Below are 20,508 nucleotides of genomic sequence, written 5' to 3'. Positions count from 1 at the left end.
TTTCAAAAACTTCAAGAGGAGTGAAGACTTCCAAGCTCCTTTTATGAGGCAAGCATAATCCTCATTTCAAAACCAGGTAAAGACACTACAAAGAAAGAAAACTATAGGCCAATATCCGTGATGAACTTAGATATTAAAATTCTCAACAAAATATTAGCAAATTGGATCCAGCAATACCTGAAAAAAAATCATACATCATGATTAAGTGGGATTTATTCTGGGGAGGCAAGGCTGGTACAATATTTGCAAATCAATCAACGTGACTCATCACATAAACAAAAGGAAAGATAAAAACCACACAATAATATCAATAGATGAAGAAAAAGCATTTGATAAAATCCAGCACCCATTTAGGATCAAAACTCTCAGCAGAGTGGAATACAGGGATCATTCCTCAACATGATAAAGGCCATCTATGAAAAACCCATGGCCAACATCATACTCGAATGGGCAAAAATTAAAAGCAATCTACTTAATTACAAGAACAAGGCAGGGGTACCTCCTTTCACTGCTCTTATTCAACATAATTCTAGAAGTCCTAGTTACAGCAATCAGACAAGAAAAAGAAATTAAAAGCATGCAAAGTGGAAAATAAGAAGTAAAACTTTCATTATTTGCTTATGACTTGATATTGTACATAGAAAACCCTAAAGTCTCAGTCAAAATACTGCTGGAACTGATAAATGAATTCAGCAAGGTGGCAGGATATAAAATCAATATTCAGAAATCAGTGGCATTTATATACACCAACAATGAACTGTCAGAAAGAGAAATTAAGGAGACAATCCCCTTCACTATAACAACCAAAAAAATGAAGTACCTAGGAGTAAATTTAACCAAGGAGGTTAAAGACTTGTTTTCAGAAAACTATAAAACATTGATGAAAGAAATCAAGGAATATCAAACAAGTGGAAGCACATACCGTGTTCTTGGATGGGAAGAATAAATATCATTAAAATGTCTATACTACCCAAAGCAATATATAAATTCAATGCAATTCCTATTAAATTACCAACGTCATACTTCCACAATATAAAACATATATTCCAAAAATTCATATGGAACCTAAAAAGAATATGAATAGCCTCAGAAATCTTAGAAAAGAAGATAAAAGTGGGAGGTATCACACTTCCTGATATCAAGTTATACTACAAGGTCATTGTACTCAAAACAGCTTGGTACTGGCATAAGAACAGGCATACATATCAACGGAACAGAACAGAAAACCCAGAAATAAACTCACACCTTTATGGTCAATGGATATTTGACAAAGGAGGTAAGAGCATAAAATGGAACAAAGACAGTCTCTTTAATAAATGGTGCTGGGAAAATTGGACAAATACATGCAAAAAAATGAAACTAGACCACCAACTTAAAGCATTCACAAAAATAAACTCAAAATGAATAAAAGAGTTGAATGTATCTCGTGAAACTATGATCATCTTGGAAGAAAACAGGCAGTAAGCTCTCTGACATCTCTCACAGCAATATATTTGCTGATTTCACTCCATGGGCAAGTGAAATAAAGGACAGGATAAACAAATGGGACTATATAAGACTAAAAAGCTTTTGCACAGCAAAAGACAACATGAACAGAATAAAAAGACAACCCACACAATGGGTGAACATATTCGCCAACACATCCAATAAGAGGTTGATAACCAAAATCTACAAAGAACTTGTAAAACTAACATCAAGAAAGTAAACAATCCAATCAAAAATTGGGCAAAAGTACTGAATAGACACTTCTTCAAAGAGGACATACAGATGGTCAATGGCATATGAAAAAATGTTCAACATCACTAATCATTAGAGAAATACAAATTAAAACAACAATGAAATACCACCTCACACCAGTCAGAATGGCACTTATTAACAAAACAACACATAGTAAGTGCTGGTGAGTCTGTGGAGAAAAGGGAACCCTCCTGCACTGCTGGTGGGAATGCAGACTGGTGCAGCCACTGTGGAAAACAATATGTAGATTCCTTAAAAAATTAAAAATCGAGTTGCCTTTTGACCCAGCTATCCCACTTCTAGGAATATCCTAAGCATAACAAATCACTGATTCAAAAGAAGAAATGCACTCCCATTTTTATTGCAGCATTGTTTACAATAGCCAAGATCTGGAAACAGCGCAAGTGTTCATCAGTAGATGAGTGGATTAATAAGCAGTGGTGCATATACACAATGAAATACTACACAGCCATGAAAAAGAAGTGAAATAAACCAGGCAGAGAAAGAAAAAGATCATATGACCTCACTCTTATGAGGAATCTAATGAACAATGTGAACTGAGGAATGGAAAAGAGACAGAGAAGGGGTCAAAGAGTCTTGAGGGAAAGCGGGCAGAGGGAAAGGGGATGAGAGGAGATGATCAAAGAAAGGAAAGACATTAGTGAAAGTATATAAACATAACAGAGAGATAGACAGCAGGAAAGTAAATCATGGAGGAAAGAGGGTAAGGCAGCGGGGGGAGGGGCAAAGGAAGTATCAAGGAGAACAAGGGGAGGAGGGGGGGAGATATATTCAGGGTATACATATAACTATGTAAACACAACAAATTAAAATCAATAAAAAATACGGGCAAAAGACATATAAAAGGCCAACAGGTGCATGAGAAGAGTCTCAACATCATTAATCATCAGGGCAATGCTAATTAAAACCACCATGAGGTATCACCTCACTCCTGTTAGGATAGCTATTATCTATTTTTAAAAGAAGATAAGGGTTGATGAAGATGAGGAAAAAACTTTTACACTGTTAGTGGGATTTCCAAATAGTAGTCACTATGGAAGCCACTGTGGAAAAGAATGTTTGAGGTTCCTCAAGAAATTAAAAATAGAACTAACATATGATCCTGCAATTCCACTGTGGGCGTAATCTAAAGGAAATGAAATCAAGATCTCAAAGAGATACCTGTACTCCCCTGCTCTTTACAACATTATCAATAGTAGCAAGGACAAGGAAACAACCAAAGACCGTGAATGAATGAGTGGATAAAAAATGTGGCATCTACATCCAATAGACTATTAGCTTTTAAAAAGAAGGAAACTGCCTTTTACAACCTGGATGAACCCGAAGGTCATTATGCTGCATGAAATAAGCCAGACACAGACAAATGCTACCACTTGTAGAATCTGAAATAGTCAAACTTATATAGTTTTATTAACCAATGTCACCCCAATAGATTCAATTTTTTTTTTGTATTTTTCTGAAGCTGGAAACGGGGAGGCAGTCAGACAGACTCCCACATGCGCCTGACTGGGATCCACCTGGCATGCCCACCAGGGGGCGATGCTCTGCCCATCTGGGGCGTTGCTCTGCCGCAATCAGAGCCATTCTAGCACCCGAGGCAGAGGCCACAGAGCCATCCTCAGCGCCCAGGCCAACTTTGCTCCAATGGAGCCTTGGCTGCGGGAGGGGAAGAGAGAGACAGAGAGGAAGGAGAGGGGGAAGGGTGGAGAAGCAGATGGGTGCTTCTCCTGTGTGCCCTGGCCAGGAATCAAACCTGGGACTCCTGCACACCAGGCCGACGCTCTACCACTGAGCCAACCGGCCAGGGCCTAGATTCAATTTTTAAAAAAATAAAAAAGTATTGTGTTAAAGAGCTATTAGAACTATAATATCTAATGCATATCTTTGACCCACAGTAAAAATGCCTTTATTAGAGAAAGATACAATAAACTTTTCTTCAAAAATTAAAACAAATAAATATATTAAATAGACATAAAAAAAAAGCACAGCAGAATGGTGGATGCCAGGGTTTGTGTGGGGAGGGAAATGACAGGTGATTGTTAAAGGGTACAGAGTTTCAGTTCTGCAACATAAATAAATTCTGAAGATCTATGAGACAGCATAGCTAATACTCAAAATGTGCTAAGAGGGGAGATCTTAAGTGTTCTTACCACTGAAATATAAAGAACAAAGGAGGAAACTTTGAGAGGTGATATATATATACTTATGACCTTGATGGTGGCGATGGTTTGACAGATATATTCTTATCCCCAAAGTATCAAGTTATATACATTAAATATGTATAGTTTTTTATATGTCGATCATATCTCAGTAAAGGGCTTACTGTGTATATTAAATTTTCTAATATTTTAAATGGCAATTAAGTGAAGGTAGCAACTATTTTCTGGACAAAATTACTCAGAATCTGAGAAAATTTAACCATATCCTGGGAATCTTACTTTAAAGCCACAGAATTTGAAGAAAGTTGACTTTATAATCTTATATGTACCAATTGGGTTTAGCCGATCTCTGTGTTTGAGAACAATATAATAAAAATTGCATTACATAATCAGTAGGTATTAAAATACTATTATGCTTCTTCCTTCCTAGTCTATGTTCCAACATGTATCATTTGTACTTGCTCTTAATCCTTTTACAAGTGAAATCAGCAGCAATCTAATCATGTTAGCTTTTAAAAGTCACATGTTAGCATTTTAAATTCTGAAATTGAGAGTATGTGTTACATGGACAGCAAAGCTTTAATGTAATAGTATCTTAACAAAATATCAGCTGTGCTTGAACTAAACATTTTTCAGTCTCCCTGAGGTTAGCCTTGTAACTTTTATCTGCAGAAAATTCCTTCTAAACTTTCCCTCAAGTCTTGTATGCTGCAACTTAAAGAGATCACTCATGCTCAGTTCTGATTGGATATAGTGCTTTATCACATCTCCAACTCTTCACAAAGGACTAGCATATGCTGACATATGTCCCCCTAGCCAAGAACCATGGCAAACCAAGTACTTGCTTTACCTTGTAATACCTGCCTTGACTTCTCTTTCTTTAAGAATTATGCCTGTTCCCTTCCTGTTCTTTTCTTATGGTATTAAAAAAAAAAACCTTGTCCTATTTCTGCCCACCTGTTTGGTGCTAATAAACAAGTGATCTATTTGGGGGCTTCCAGAGAAAGTGCCAGGCATCTTTAGGAAAGTTGCTTATCTGGTGTGAGCCTGTTTTGTGACATGTAAAATAAATAGCATCAATACCAGTTTGGATATTTTATAATAAATATTAGAAATAATACATGTAAACCACCTTGAATTGTAATGTACCCATAGGATACACTTAACAGGGGTAGCTTTATTGTTCTTCTTATAAATTGTATTTATTGGTATCATGTCTAAACTTCACTAAATTTATCTTCTCTAAAGTGCCTAGCATGTAGAATAAACTAATACATCAATGCCAACTGTTACAAATTATAGAACGCTTCTGTAAAGGGGCACTTCTGTCCCTGCAAAGGCTGCTAGCTGATGCACTGTGATGTCACTACAGATTTTCCCAGGTGTGTTTGGCGAGGCTGGTGTCATCCTAACCACACCATCCCAAATTCCAGATATAGGCTGGCGCTTTTGTCTCCCTGAAGCTAGACTGATTACAGGCCTTCCATGGAAAACTCAATCTTTGTTAAAATAGAGGAAAAACTACATTGGTCCCTGATTTTTATCATGACCGTACAAAAGAAAAGAAAACTTTCACATACTCAGAAAGAATTTATTATGCATCATGTATCAGCAAATTTACAGTTAATAGGAAATTAATTCCTAAAAAAAGTACCAACTCTCTAAATAGTAATGTATTTGATTACATGCTTTCCTAGATGTAGATGCTAACACTCATAATGACAGGAGCTACCATGTAATGATGTGTGTGTGTGTGTGTGTGTGTGTGAGAGAGAGAGAGAGACAGAGAGATTGATTTATGGTCACAACAACCATATAAGTTGGGTTCAATTTCATTTTGCTGAAGAGAAACAGAAGCCCCAGCAGGGAATATTTTATCCAGGGTTGTGTGCAGGTGACCTCCTCTACCTCCTGCCACACCTGTGCTTTCACTGACCCTGGCTGCCCCATTCCTAACAACAGCAGAGGTTTGCGGCCTCTTTACAGGTGGAGTTGTGTGCACATAAATCTAACAGGGACGATCTATCAGCCTGTAGAAAGAACCAGATCACTGGTCCTGGCTGACCCTTCTGCCCAAGCCCGCCGTTATGCTCCAAGCACATCCGGGAGTCAGGGTTCAGCCTTGATTCTCATCTCTCCTCTTTCACCTGCAGGCGTCCCTTCTCATTCAAACCCAGAGCTTCCTAGCAGGTTGCAGGAGCATAAAGCCAAAGCCAGTTATAGTATTTCTAGATACATGACTGTTAAGAAACAAAAGCATAATATTTTCTGATACTGGGAAATATTTTAGTTAACCCGTTATATTTTGTGATACAAATAGTCAAATCAGGGCATACATATTGAGTTGTGTTTGTATAATATTCTTATTGCTCTGTTGGAAGCACATCTTTATGTTATACTTAGATTTTTAAGTTTCTGAAATTGTTAAAACCATATATTTTGATGACTCTGCCTGTAATACTCTGCTGACCAGTGTCTAGAACCTGAAATTTTTCTTAAAGGACAATACGGAAAGAAATTTATTTGAGTGTGTTCAGTGAAAGAAGAATGTCTACTCAGACCTGTATTACTGGATGCAGGTCATTTCCAGTGACAACGGATCACTGATTTATCACTGTAAACTGATGACTGTGCTCTTGTCTTCTTTCACTCCAGTGCTTTTGGCTGCCCGTATTCAGACATGAACTTGAAAAAGGAGGCCATGCTCCAAGATCGTCTGAGGGAACAAACACAAGCAAATTTGGAATCAGACTCTTCATATTTAAAATTGAAAAATCTCTGTAGTTTGAACTTCAGCAGGAAACATGAGAAGGCGGAGAGTCAGCCCAGGTAAGGAACCTTTTGAAAATGTGAACCAGAAAGTAAAGCATTAGAAGAGTAAAATAACCAGCTTGTTAATAGAATAATTCTTTATATTTCTTTGAAATAATTTTTTATTTATGAGTATTATTATATTCACTGGCTTATAAAATCCCTTTAAGCCTTGATATTCATTTAAAAAATACTTTTATTACTTTATCAAAACTTTGAATTTACCTCCTTGTAAATTTATACATTACACGTAAGTAATAGAAAGCATATCTCATTTACAAAATTCTGTAAGGTTCCCTTTTATCTTGACAACTTCTATTGTTTGGAATCATTTCATAGAAATGATTTTTTTGGCACATGACTGAATTTTTTTATCTGGTCATATCAGGATTTCCCCCCATACCTGTTAACTTGCCTTTGTCCTCTCTGACCTAAGTACACCTCAGATACGACTTCTTCCTCTGAGTAGTTTCCATGTTGGTTTTGAAATAACGCTTCATCCTTTTGTTTCTCAATGTAAATTTACATTTTAAGCATCAGGTTCAAATTTTTATTTACAGATAATCATTTTCTAAAGAGCTGCAAATGCAATCATATTTGGTATTTTTAACTTAAATGAGTAAATATTCTAAATAACATCTTTTATGTAAAAAAAGCCCACTTCTCCGTGCTATGAATAATAAGCAGGAAAATCTAACACTTGAGTAAATAATTGGAGGTCAGACAGAAATGGAGCCACAGAGGGCTAGACAGAGAAGAAGGATGTGTGTTCCTTAGAATTCTGCAGGCAGAAGGTGGTCAAGTGCACACACTGGACCCTCCCTCTGCCACTTTGACAGAGCTGTGCCGCTGGCTGTTCCTCCTACACCCCAAAGCCTTGCTCTTCTCAGCTGGCAGGTGAAAGGGAGCCTGAGCATGCGCCTCGGGCAGCAGAGTTTGCACTGGGACAACTGCCTGCCCACTGACAACTTCAGTCCCAACAAGGAGGCTCCTGTCTGCCCAGGGGAGAGCTGTTCTTTGGGAGGACGCACTGTTCACATGGATTTTAAATCAGGGACTGTGGATTTTGTTCTTTTTTCCATGCAAATATATTAATACAGCATTGGGTGGAATTTCTTTCTTTCTTTTTTTTTTTTTTACAGAAACAGTGAGAGAGTCAGAGAGAGGGATAGACAGGGACAGACAGACAGGAACTGAGAGATGAGAAGCATCAATCATTAGTTTTCCTTTGCGCGTTGCGACCCCTTAGTTGTTCATTGATTGCTTTCTCATATGTGCCTTGACTGCGGGCCTTCAGCAGACCAAGTAACCCCTTGCTCGAGCCAGCGACCTTGGGTCCAAGCTGGTGAGCTTTTGCTCAAGCCAGATGAGCCTGTGCTCAAGCTGGCGGCCTTGGGGTTTTGAACCCGGGTCCTCTGCATCCCAGTCTGACGCTCTATCCACTGTGCCACCACCGCCTGGTCAGGCTGGGTGGCATTTCATTTTTGTTAACTAGCTTATTTTGATTTTGATCATTGTGCTCACGACTTCAGATTTGCTCTCTGTCGCATGATCCATCTCCTGTGGTTTTTCAGGCCTCTCTCTCTGTAGCTGTGTCTTACTTTTTTATTATTTGTCGCACACCCACTCCTCTCACTGAAACTTCACAGGGTCTAGTTGTTCTTTACCACACTTCACACCCACACTGTTTACAAGTCTAAGTTCCCGAGAGCTTGAACATCTTTTCCGTTTCCTAGTTGAGAGAAAATTTTTTTTAAAAAAACTATTTTCCAAGAAACAATGTTTATTTCCATATATCCATTTGCTATTATCCGTGTTGTTCTATTCTGTTATCTTTTTTCTGTTTTCCCCAATAAAAACTCAATAATCTCTCTTGTAAGTATTGTAGACATTCATCCTCAATGTCAGAAGTCATAGAGACTAAGCAGATCTTTGGACCTCTCTAAAATATGATTACACTGTTGTATTCTCTCAGAAGTCAGCTAAACCTTTCCTTTCAGCACAGATACATGGTTTCCCCTGTCTTGAATGTTTCTTAGAAATTTGTTCTTTTTAATATATCACTATAGGCTTTATCATTTTAAAGGGGCTTTGCACTGAAATATATCAGGTAAGCATAATACCTACAAATAGAAAGAAAAAGTAGTTGATAACTATACAAAAGGTCCCACGTGATCCTATTCTGTCAAATCCTGTTTCATGTATACACAGAACTGTGCAAACAGCTGATGGGGGAGGGGCATCGTGGCACAACCCTTAAATTCTTAAACTTCTTTTTTGCTTTCAAGTCTCAAGACCAACTCCATAATTGCATTCCAACCTCTGTCCACTCTTATTTTTAACCGATCATCATCCCAAAACATTTGGATAAAGTGTGGACAGTTGTGCCCACATTGATGCCACCCTCATCTTCATCCTGTTCATGGTCTAGAACCCCAGCGGGAGGTAAAAAAAGAACCAGGACACAACAAGGAATACTGTGTCATCTAATTATGAGTAGACAAAGTATATTTTACCCTTCTCACAGTTAACCTATAGATATTTCCTGAGGCTGCTTTTCTCTAACCCAAATCTTTACTCTTAAAATCCCAAGATATAAGTTACAGGTGGACGAGAATAGTTAAAATTCATCTGTTCTGCATGAGAAAGAGAAGTAATTGTTACTTTGTCCATGTCCAGTCATAAGCATGGGGGCTAAATTAGTATAAATTAGATTTGTAATTTCCACTGGCCTCCAATTCATCTGAGCTCTGGCCAGCCCTTCTGTACTTTCTTATACAAGCAACACTTGTCATCTGAGAAAGTCCAGACTTCTTGCAACTCACATGCAAAATATAAAATTAACTTTTGCCCTGACCTAGTGGCTCAGTTGGTTAGACTGTTGCCCTGATGTGCCAACATTACGAGCGTATCTGCCCAGTCAGGGAAATATAAGAATCAACCCATGAATGCATAAATAAGTGGAACAACAATTCAATATCTCTCTCTCTCTTTCTCTCTCCCTCTCTCTCTTTCAACAAATCAATAAATAAATTTAAAAAATTAAATTAAATTAACTCTTGACATTTTTCCAAAATCAATCAAATGCTGCCCAACCATTTAAGTAATTTTATCTTTTCCTTAACTGCATCCCAATTTTGTATTTGTTTTTTTAAACTACATTTGTTCTCATGTTAATATTTGAAAAGGGAATTATGAGTAAATATTTAGTCTCTTTAATTTTGTAGTAGAAATAGTGTGTGTTCCCTTTTTCTTTGTAGAGGGTCAAGTTTTAAATGAGTAGATTATATACTAGTAGATGTTTACAAAATTAACCTTCATAACAGTAAGATTACATATTAACACAACTTTAAAGTCAGATTCACAATAGGTCACCATTACCGAAAAACTATATAGATATTCCTTTTCCCTTGTACTAATAGAATAGTAGTATATTTATAGTGCATTACATAAAGGCATATGGCCTTATATTTGAATGTCTTTCATTTCAGTAGTATTTTAGAAGGGGGGAAAAAAAAGCCTTTACTTTGTTTCACAGTTTATAGTTTGCATATACATTACCTTAGGAGGTCCCATAATCTTGAGATTTGGGAAAGCAGAAATTATTGTCATCATCACAGTATATGCCATTTATAGGTAAGAGAGTAAAGATCCTTACTAGTAGCTGATCTGGGACCAAACAGAGGTCTTTTGATTAAATTCAGAGTATTCCTAGGTCAGTAAACTAATAATGATAACACCAAAAAATATCAACAATACTAATTAACTAATATTAATACCCACACACTTACTCTTGGCTACAAAATGTTGTGCTAAACAATTTATATACATGGCCCTGTTCATTTTATTTCATCGTCACAGTCACCCTATGTGTAGTAAAAATTCTAATTCTGATCTTATAAGGTAAGCACCTCAAAATTAAAGAGGTTAGGCAAAGTGTCCAAGATCACACAGATAATCTGTAGAAAATTGGAATTAGAACCCAGAACTACTGACTCCAAATCCTATACATGTTTCCACTACACTGGTCTCGCAAAAGAATGGCCTTTTAAGATTGAAAGAGCCTGGAAGGATTTATACATAGACTACTCTCTTCTTCTGTCTAGGATTCTCAGGGTCATCTTGTGATTTGTTTATTTATTTTGTGAAATTAGAACTACTGAAGGGGAAAAATCTTAACTCTGTTTTTCCCAAAATGTTTATTTTTATTTATAGTATATATATAATGCAAAATATATCACCTTGAACACATTTCATTGTAATATACTAAAGGCTTCTATCTGCCACAAGGTAATACAATTATACTCATTAAAATAGTTTTATCATAAACAAAATTACTTTGAAATGCAACTCCCCTCACCTCCCTCTATTATCTGTTCGCTGACTTCTCCAGGCCAGAGTAGGACATTTTTTCTGGCATTTCCAATCCACCTGAGTACTCTTTAATAACTTATTTTGCCTCCCTACAGCAGTATTTAATATATTCTAATTCACATAATTGGTAGAACCACCATCAGTTAAAATACCTGTCATATTTAAGAAAATCTAAGAAAATGCCTAAAGAAGCTGACTTTGTTTTTCCTAATGGCTGCCATAATGTAAATTTTATGTACTTCCCCAAGGCCTGTGTTGATGATGAAAGTGCTGGGGAAGGCTCTGGTAATCAGAGAGAATGGCGTGTAGTGCAATGCCTCCTTAATGATCCTCATAATAAATTGCACTGCCATGAGCCAACTAGTTTACTTCCACTACTCAAATTAACTGCAACATAAATATCTTCTATGAGGTCCATTCTCAGAATTAAGTGTTATTTGTTCCACATATTAACTTTGCAAGTGATAAAATAAATTTTCTTGAATCCATAAGCCTCCTTCCCACATAAATTCTCTGCTCTGGGAGACAAAGTCTATGCAGTGTCCCACTCACCCCATCCTCGTCATCATCTGCAGTGTTATTTTTATTCCTGCACTAGTGGCTTTGTCCCCATCCTTCTTACCTCAGTGATTTCTCATGCACCTTCTCCCTTCTCCTTCTCCAGGGCTCATCTCTGTCTGGATGTTTTCGATAACGGTGCCAACCCATATGAGCTGCTTCAGAGAGAGATTGTGTTTTACAGGTCTCTGTATTTCTAATGCCTAATATCATGCCAGACACTTAGTAGGCACTCAGCAAATTAAATATTTTGAGCAACCCCACTGTGTGCCAGGGACTGTGCTAGGTAGGCCCTGGGATATGGACCAAATAAGAGCTAATGTCATTCCTTGCTCTTAGCACTCCTCTGTGCTTTGGGTCTGCACCACCACACATCAGTAGCTTATGTATGTGTGCCTGCACATGTCTTTTTAATACTTGTTTTGTGCGTGCCTTATTTTCTCAAAAAGATTGGAGGCTGCAAAAGGGTAAAAGCTAATTTTCATCATTCTTTTGTTTTTCCTTCATTATTTTTCCATTGTAGTCTTAGTAAATCTAAGTTGACTGACTCAGATATATACATAAGTTACATACATTTTCCTTTTAGAATCTCAATTTCTTTACCTGTGAAATGAAGATAAAATAGGGGCCTTCTTAGCTTTTAACTCTAGGTGGATAGATATAGATAAATATAGATACAAGATAGATACATAGATACAGTGAAAGCTGTGTAACTGGGCCTGGCACATAGTAGAGACTACTGTGATAGTAGTTTCATTTCTTTACTTTTATAAAAATTGTTGATTTTAAAGTCTTGCAAATCGGACCAGTTCTAGTTGGGTATATACACCATACCTCTTTGTACCAAACAAAAATTTAGACCTTTATTTATCTGAAATATTACTCGGCATCTGCAACCACATTAGACCCTTAACCAGTTGAGCAGTGATCAAAGCACCGAGACAGCCAGGCCCCTTCCAAAGAAGCTCCCTCCCGTGCCACATTTCTGGTTGGGTCCTGAGGAACCTACAACCAGGTGTGACAATCTTGGAGCTTAACAATGGGGAGAGACACAAGAGGTTATCTAACGTAACTTTTTCAATACAGAAATAAGGATATGAAAACTGAAGAATCTATTTCTCTATTTACACTGTCGTTAATCACAGCATGTCAGGCCCTCTGACTTCCAGGTCGTGGCTCTGCTCACTATTTCATACCTCCTCCCACCCCCCAAATTAAGATTCGGCCAGAACAGGTTGATTTATTGCGTGTGAATAGCTGAGTCACACTTACTTTGCTGAATTCAGGATCCTGACCGTAGCCAGGTCCTAAAATGGAACATGTTCATTCATTCAATATTTGACCATTGAACAAATATTTGGAAAGGTACTATTCCAAGCCCTGGTGATCCAACAGTGAACAAAGCAGACTGAAATCATCGTCCTTATTAAGCTTTCACTTGATAAGAAAATCACCCCAATTTAGGAGACAGCATAACAGTTGTACTCAAGGAAGATGCCTCTAGTCCCTGCAGAATTGGCAGTGAGCACATTCATTCACTCATTACATCAACATTCATTCATTCAGCAAATACGTGTGGAGCTCCTACTGTTGCCAAGTAGCGTGTTAGGTGCTGGGAATACAGAGGTGAACAGAACAGCCCCATCCTTGCAGGCGCATATTTTCTGATAGAGGACATGAAGGAGTAGAACAAAAGGAAACCTTAAGTGAAGAACATCACAGATTGTGACGGGAGCTGTGAAGGAGGTAAAAGGAGAGCTCTTGAGGAGCTCTCAGCCATGACCGCTCTCAAAGCCCTAGAGACCATGAGCAGATCCAAGCCACGAACAAGTGGGGGAGGAGTTCTCCCTAATATCTTGCAGACCGAAATGAAGTGAGGTGTGTCCAGATCAGCCCAGGAGCGCAGGCAGAACTGCCATGAGACGAAAGGACTCAGCCCCCATTGGTGTTTGGTTCTTTTGACACTTCCATTATAGTCCTGTGTTTCCTAAACAAAGTCACGGTGTTGTTGAAATGTTATAAAATAACCAAGGTGTGCCTTTAAAAGACCTTTAAAAATACTTCTCTGAACGGATTTTCTCCTAAGGCATTTATAATTTATTGTGAATCTCTGGATTTCTGGAATCCTGCCCTGGCCCAGGTCCATCTACGGCTGTAGAACAGTGTGCACTGAAATAAATGTTCATGGCTCTTTGTGTGAAGGAAATGTTGGTGTTCTTGCAACCCAGAAAAACAAAAATTTGTTGCCCAAGCACCAGCAGGTATCTTTCTGTCATCTACATACTTAATCTAGCTTTAAAATAATTATTTCCCATTCATTGTAATGTTAAGACATTTAACATGTTTTTTTCCCTGTAAATAAAAAATTAGACACTATAGATTAATATAAGTGGAAAAATTAAAAACATTACCCAGATCTTTTCTTATCAAACAGCATAAGTTAAAGGCTTGTAAGAGTATGACAAAATTCCTACTGCAATAATTTAGGTAATATAGAAGTTTTTTTAAAAAAAATAATAAAGTCTCACTCCCAATCCTCAGCTCCCCTGCTGTGTCCTGAGGTTATGTGTGTGAAGATTGTCATGTTGTCTTCTATACTTTTTCTGTGTTCATATATATACATATATATATATATACCAATGCACAGATACACATTCACTCTTCTTTTTAATAACATATTAATTTTTTGTTAATGTTTCTTTTTTTTTAGAAAGTTAAATTTAACAGGGTGACATTGATCAATAAGAGTACACAGGTTTCAGGTAAACATTTCTATAGCATTTGAACTGTTGATTATGTTGTATACCCATCACCCAAAGTCAAATCATTTTCCATCTCCTTATATTTGTCCCTCTTTACGCCCTTCCCCCCACCTCCTCCACTACATCCCCCTCCCTGGTAACCACTGCACTTTTATCTGTGTCCATGAGTCTCAGTTTTATATCTGACCTATGTGTGAAATCATACAGTTCTTAGCTTTTTCTGATTTACTTATTTCTCTCAGTATAATGTTCTGAGGATCCACCCATGTTGTCATCAATAGCAATAGGTCATCATTTCTTATGGCTGAGTAGTATTCCATGGTATATATGTACCACATCTTCTTTTTCCAGTCCTCTATCAAAGGACACTTTGGTTGTTTCCATGTCTTGGCCGCTGTGAATAATGCTGTGATGAACATGGGGGTGCATGTTGTTAATGTTTCTTTGAAGGTTAGCCTGCATCACTCTGGGTAGATTATGATGTAACCATGTCAAATACTGGGAAAGGTTCTGCATTCCTGAAATGTTAGCACCAGAACAGATCTTTAAAAGACCCTGACATGAAATTCTAAGGCTATAATAAAATACATGCATATTTTTTCCCAAGTTTATAATGGTGAACTGAACAAGGCTTCTGTAAATAAATCAGCATTTATGACCAGCAGAAAAATAATCTGGTCTTAGACTTTTATTTATATATGGAAATGTTGTAAAGACGTAGACAATTAAGTACTCACGAAGAAAGAAAACTTACCTTCTCCCTTATGGACAGCCATGCAAAATTATTTGTGCTCAGAGAACATGTGACTGTAAAAGACAGCAACTTAAAAAATATTTTCTTGGCCCTGGCCGGTTGGGTCAGCGGTAGAGCATCGGCCTGGCGTGCAGGGGACCCGGGTTCGATTCCCGGCCAGGGCACATAGGAGAAGCGCCCATTTGCTTCTCCACCCCCCCTCCTTCCTCTCTGTCTCTCTCTTCCCCTCCCGCAACCAAGGTTCCATTGGAGCAAAGATGGCCCGGGCGCTGGGGATGGCTCCTTGGCCTCTGCCCCAGGCGCTAGAGTGGCTCTGGTCGCGGCAGAGCGACTCCCCGGAGGGCTAGAGCATCACCCCCTGGTGGGCAGAGCATCGCCCCTGGTGGGCAGAGCATCGCCCCTGGTGGGCGTGCCGGGTGGATCCCTGTCGGGCGCATGCAGGAGTCTGTCTGACTGTCTCTCCCTGTTTCCAGCTTCAGAAAAATACAAAAAAAAAAAAAATATATATATATATATATATTTTTTTTTTTTTCTTATTTATTTAACAAAATGTCATGGGTAACTTGTTGTATCAACACAAGTGGATTCACTGCATCATTTTAATAACTGTATCATATTCCACAGTGTGGACGTACCTTCTTTCCCTCGCTTCCCTGTCGACAGGTGTTCAGGTTGTTTCCCGTATTTTCCCTCTTATAAATAATGCTGCAGCAACCGTTTTCATATGTGGGCTATTTATTGATACTTTATAATGCAGTATTTTAAAAAGTTTAATTTTTTATTTACAAATCAAAGCATATAGTGTGAATCCTTCTTTAGATTGTTAGTCCCACAAGTCTTTGATCTGTTTTGCTTTACTATAAATAAACGTACACGAACACACACACACACACAAGTGTACGTCCTGTGTGTGTCCGCAGGAAGCCCGTGCAGTCCTCAGAACTGACCCCCAGCCTGCACTTCCGCCTCTGCCTTTGCGTGTCCCTGTCAGTACTTCCCTCTCTCTGACCTTTAAGGAGAGAATCCCTCCTTCATTTTTGTACTGTGTCCTTCTCTCCCTCTGCTTTGTGTGAAGGTTGGCCGTACACACCGTCCTGGCTGAAAGCAGTGGCTTCATGTAGAAGAAGTTCAAGGAAATGTTGATTGGACTTGGACAATGTCTAAAAATAAAAGGCCAGATCTAAGTGCAAATACTTGCCTTTCAAACCCTATTATAACTAAATACAGTTGTTCAGACAAACGTGGGAAAAGACAGCAGTGTAAAAGAGTCACAGGTGGTATGTATTCTGTGGCCCTCTGTCAAGGGTCATTCCGCGAGCATTTTAGACTCTGCCAGGAGGGAGACCTCTGCACTAGTTACTCAGGTGGACTGCAGTGCGCTCGTCATTGTGGACAGTGAACAAGTGAATGAACATGGCTGTGTCCCTAGTAAAACTTCATTTACACAAACAGGAAACGGGCAGCCCAAACTTGTGGGCTATAGTTTGTCAACTCCTTCTCTAGAAGGTGTCTAGCCACATTTAGACTGACTTGAGTTAAAGTCAAATTCTGGCTCTTCTACTTTGACTCTTCTATTTGCTGTGTGGCTTTGGGTGAGCTACTTACTCTCTGTCATTTTCAACACAGACATAAGATTCATGGTAACTGCTACATGTGAGGCATCTAGTGCAGGGCCTACCATTTACTGAACACAGAAATGGTAGCCACTAGTTCACCGTGTTCAAAGTAGGGAAACATAGAGAAAGGGTCAAAGAACATGCAGTCCCTTTTTTTCAACTGAAAGTAGCCAAATCCTAAAAGAAAGGCCAGAGGAAAACAATGGATAGCAGAGATCTTCAGATGACGGCGGCAGATCTCACCAACAGAGGCTGTCCTCTGAGTCATGCACACTCCTCCGGAGAATGAATCAGGACAGACAGGCAGACAAGTAGCTGGACACTTGCTACAGCAATGCTATTAATAAAAGACTGAAGTACCGGGAGCTCTGGGAATCATCTGGAAGGTATAGGCGGGGCTTCAAGAATTACTGGTGAAATAGAGATTACCTGCAAATTCCCATAGTACTACCCTTTTAGCTACACCTACAAAGAAATATGAATCTTTGTTACCTTACTAGCCTGAACATCTCGAAACATTTCAACTGACTAGATGCAGCAGGCTCTTCCCAGATGCAGCACTCTGCCTTCCCCGCTGCCCTCGAGGGAAAGCCAGATACTGGCGAGCTGCCGCAGGCTCTCACAGCGCGGCCCTGGCTCGTTCTTTCAGCCTCTCTCTTGGTCTTTCCTTTCCCTGCACACACAGATGCTTCATCCAAGTAAGTGGATTAGCGTATTCCTGTCCCCAGAACACTTCTTCCTCCCATGTTGCTTATGCCCATTCTATTCCAGCCTCATTGCCTGGACCCCACAAAACCCACCAGTCATCTCCACCCCCATTCTCTCAGGACCCCAAATGCTGAGTCCTCTGCATAGCAACCTGCCTAGCCCAGTGCCAAGCAACAGCCCCCCTCCAGCTGCCAGGAGCGTTCTTCTTCTTCTCTGTTCTTTTCTTTTGCTCTGTTTGTGACATCTTGCGAAGTTTCCTATAAGTACTCAGTACAATGTAAATGGAAATCTGGATTTGGAGTTTTATATCCTTGCTCCAACCATCATCTCACTGTGTGCCCAAGATGGGCAAGTGGTTAATTTCTCTGAGTGTCAATTCCTTTATTAGTATCAGAGTTTCTATACCTACCTTATAGGCTTTCTGTGGAAATGAAATGAGGTAAAATGAAATGAAGAGTCCAGCAGTCCTGAGAGGATACCGCCCTCACTCAGGAAACGTACCTGAGTCTGAGCCGTTTACGGGGTTCAGCTTGGTGCAGCTCCCTAGTGATGGAATAATTCTGAAAGCAAGAAGTATACGGAGACATAATTATGACTAACTGCAGTACCTGGCATGTTTATAGAAAGCCACTCAATAAATGTATTGGATTTATTTTTACATTGCTTTCTAAAATTCCCAGCAAAACTATGTAAAGTATACTAGCTTCTATTTTGTGAGCTAGAATCAAGATCTTCCTCAGCAGAGAGATACCTTAAAATGGTTAAAAATCAACTCAGTTTTATAAAAATTTAAAAGCTTGGTGGCGGGAATTCCCAAGATTTCCCATAAGTGTGCGCACAGAGCTAAAATATTTTCCACCTTAATTTTTGCAAAATTACTACTCTGTGCATATGTCGTGCTTTCTCAGCTTTCCAGGTGGACTAGCCCTCTCCACCGGATGCACGCAGCTTCAGTTTAAGCCCTCTGTCTATAATGTACATCCTCTCCTGCAAGAGTGTAAATAAATCCTGAAGATGTATATAGAGAAAATATAATGAAAATTATACATATGGAATTAATGAAAGGATGCCACACGTTTTTATGCCTGACCGTGATACATAAGAGCTTATAGACTTTTATAATATATTGCTTCACTAATTGTTCAGAACAACCCTATAAGGCAGTGGTCCCCAACCCCTGGACCGCGGACCAGTACTACTGGTTCGTGGACCATTTGGTACCAGTCTGCATAGAAAAAATAAGTAACTTACATTATTTCTGTTTTATTTATATTTAAGTCTGAACGATGTTTTATTTTTTAAAAATGACCAGATTCCCTCTGTTACATTTGTCTAAGACTCACTCTTGATGCTTGTCTTGGTCACGTGATACATTTATCCGTCCCACCCTAAAAGCCTGTCCGTGAAAATATTTTCTGACATTAAACCGGTCCGTGGCCCAAAAGAGGTTGGGGACCACTGCTGTAAGGCAAGTACTGTCCCCATCTTGCAGATTGGGAAGCTGAGGCCTCTAGAGTTTACATAGACCTCTAAAGTCACAGACTCAGGCACAGGTGCAGGGACTAGAGTCCAGGTTGTCCTGTGCTGAGCGTGCTGGTCTCACATCACACAGAGCTGACGTACCTGGAGTTAGTATCTCTGCAGTAGTGATGCAGGACCTCCTTTTAAGGTCCAAATATGGAATTCAATAGAAATTCTTTCTCAGTTTCTTGCTTCTTCATGAAAAAGAAAGTCTTAATTGTTAAAAAAAAATCTGATAACTTGTATGTGTTTCTACCATGACATTCATGTTTATAGAACATGTAGATAAAATTACCTCAAATCTTGTACAAGTCACTTCCCTTTCTCTGTAAGGTTTTAGTTAGAGTCCTCCTCTAAACCAGAAATTGAAATGGTGCTTTTATACCTGACTCAAAAGGCTTACTCATAAGGATAAAATGAAAGAGTTGCTGTCCAACTGCAATCACAAAATATATTTGCTAAGCAAGGTATTATAATTTTCATTAAAATGATAAATATTACAGATAAATCAATCAACTATCTTAAGTTCTACCTATAATTATTAGGTAATTAGAAACATTGGAAAAGTGTCATTTACGAAACTACTGTGTTCATTACAAAACTGTGAGCCTCAAGTCATTTATGAAGTTCCGTGGGGGTTAAAAATTAGTCCTCACTGCATGTGGGAACATTTAAAAGTTAATTAATTCTCTGCCATTCAACAGTGTAACTAAGTTACTTTTTACAGTTGTTTGATCACAATGTATATACTCTTTTGATTAAAATAAGCACTAAAATGATCAGTAACAATTATTATTTACCCACCTACTATCCCTAACAGCTCCTCCTCAGAATCTGAAGAGATTATTCTCCAGAGAGTTTTAGAAACATCTGGCAATAATAGAAGGGGGATGATTTTTTAAGTTTTGGATTTCAAAATTAGAGTTTCTAAACAAAAGTGTATTTTTGAAATATTAAATGGAAGAAAAAGTCTAACAAGTTTCTGTGCTGACAAGTATCTATTAATTCACTACTGTTTACCCTGTGGTTTTTATTTAAATGTGTGCTGCTGTCATGATTTATTCCAACTTCACAGGATAATGAACCTAGATTTTATTTCTGTTCTTTGTCCAGACTTGTACAGCAGGCAAAGTGTTTGAAAATCAAAGAAAAAGAAGATATTGACTTGGATAATCTCTTCAGAGGTAAAACAAAAACACTAGCAAAAACACCAACTGTGCTTTTTGTTGTGAAGACGTGTTGTATGTTTATCTGGCTCATTTTCCTGCTCCAGTAGGGACAGTGAGAAGAACCTGCCTAGAAGTCAGACACTTGTGTCCTAGTCTTAGTCCCAGTCCTACAATACTATAAACTCGGTCACTTCACAATAGAAGAAATCTAAAAGTTTAGATGTAATAAGACTCAGTGGGGCCCTGGCTGGTTGGCTCAGCGGTAGAGCGTCGGCCTGGCGTGCGGGGGACCCAGATTCGATTCCCGGCCAGGGCACA

The 20,508-nt window shown here is 38.7% G+C and overlaps 1 protein-coding gene across 3 annotated transcripts in view; it reads left to right on the top strand.

The window, feature by feature from the left end:
- The window catches only part of L3MBTL4 (L3MBTL histone methyl-lysine binding protein 4), a 398,557-nt gene that overhangs the window by 242,660 nt on the left and 135,389 nt on the right, over positions 1-20,508 (top strand). For all 3 annotated transcript variants that reach the window (XM_066247317.1, XM_066247315.1, XM_066247318.1), the window contains exons 13-14: positions 6,573-6,746; positions 20,135-20,205. In XM_066247317.1, coding sequence (XP_066103414.1) covers positions 6,573-6,746; positions 20,135-20,205 — 245 coding nt within the window. The remainder of the gene's footprint in view (positions 1-6,572; positions 6,747-20,134; positions 20,206-20,508) is intronic.

The sequence above is a fragment of the Saccopteryx bilineata genome, chromosome 11 (genome assembly GCF_036850765.1).
Source record: "Saccopteryx bilineata isolate mSacBil1 chromosome 11, mSacBil1_pri_phased_curated, whole genome shotgun sequence".
NCBI classification, from domain to species: Eukaryota; Metazoa; Chordata; class Mammalia; order Chiroptera; family Emballonuridae; genus Saccopteryx; species Saccopteryx bilineata.
The sequence above is the reverse complement of the archived record's forward strand: the minus strand, read 5'-3'. Positions and strand labels throughout refer to the sequence as shown.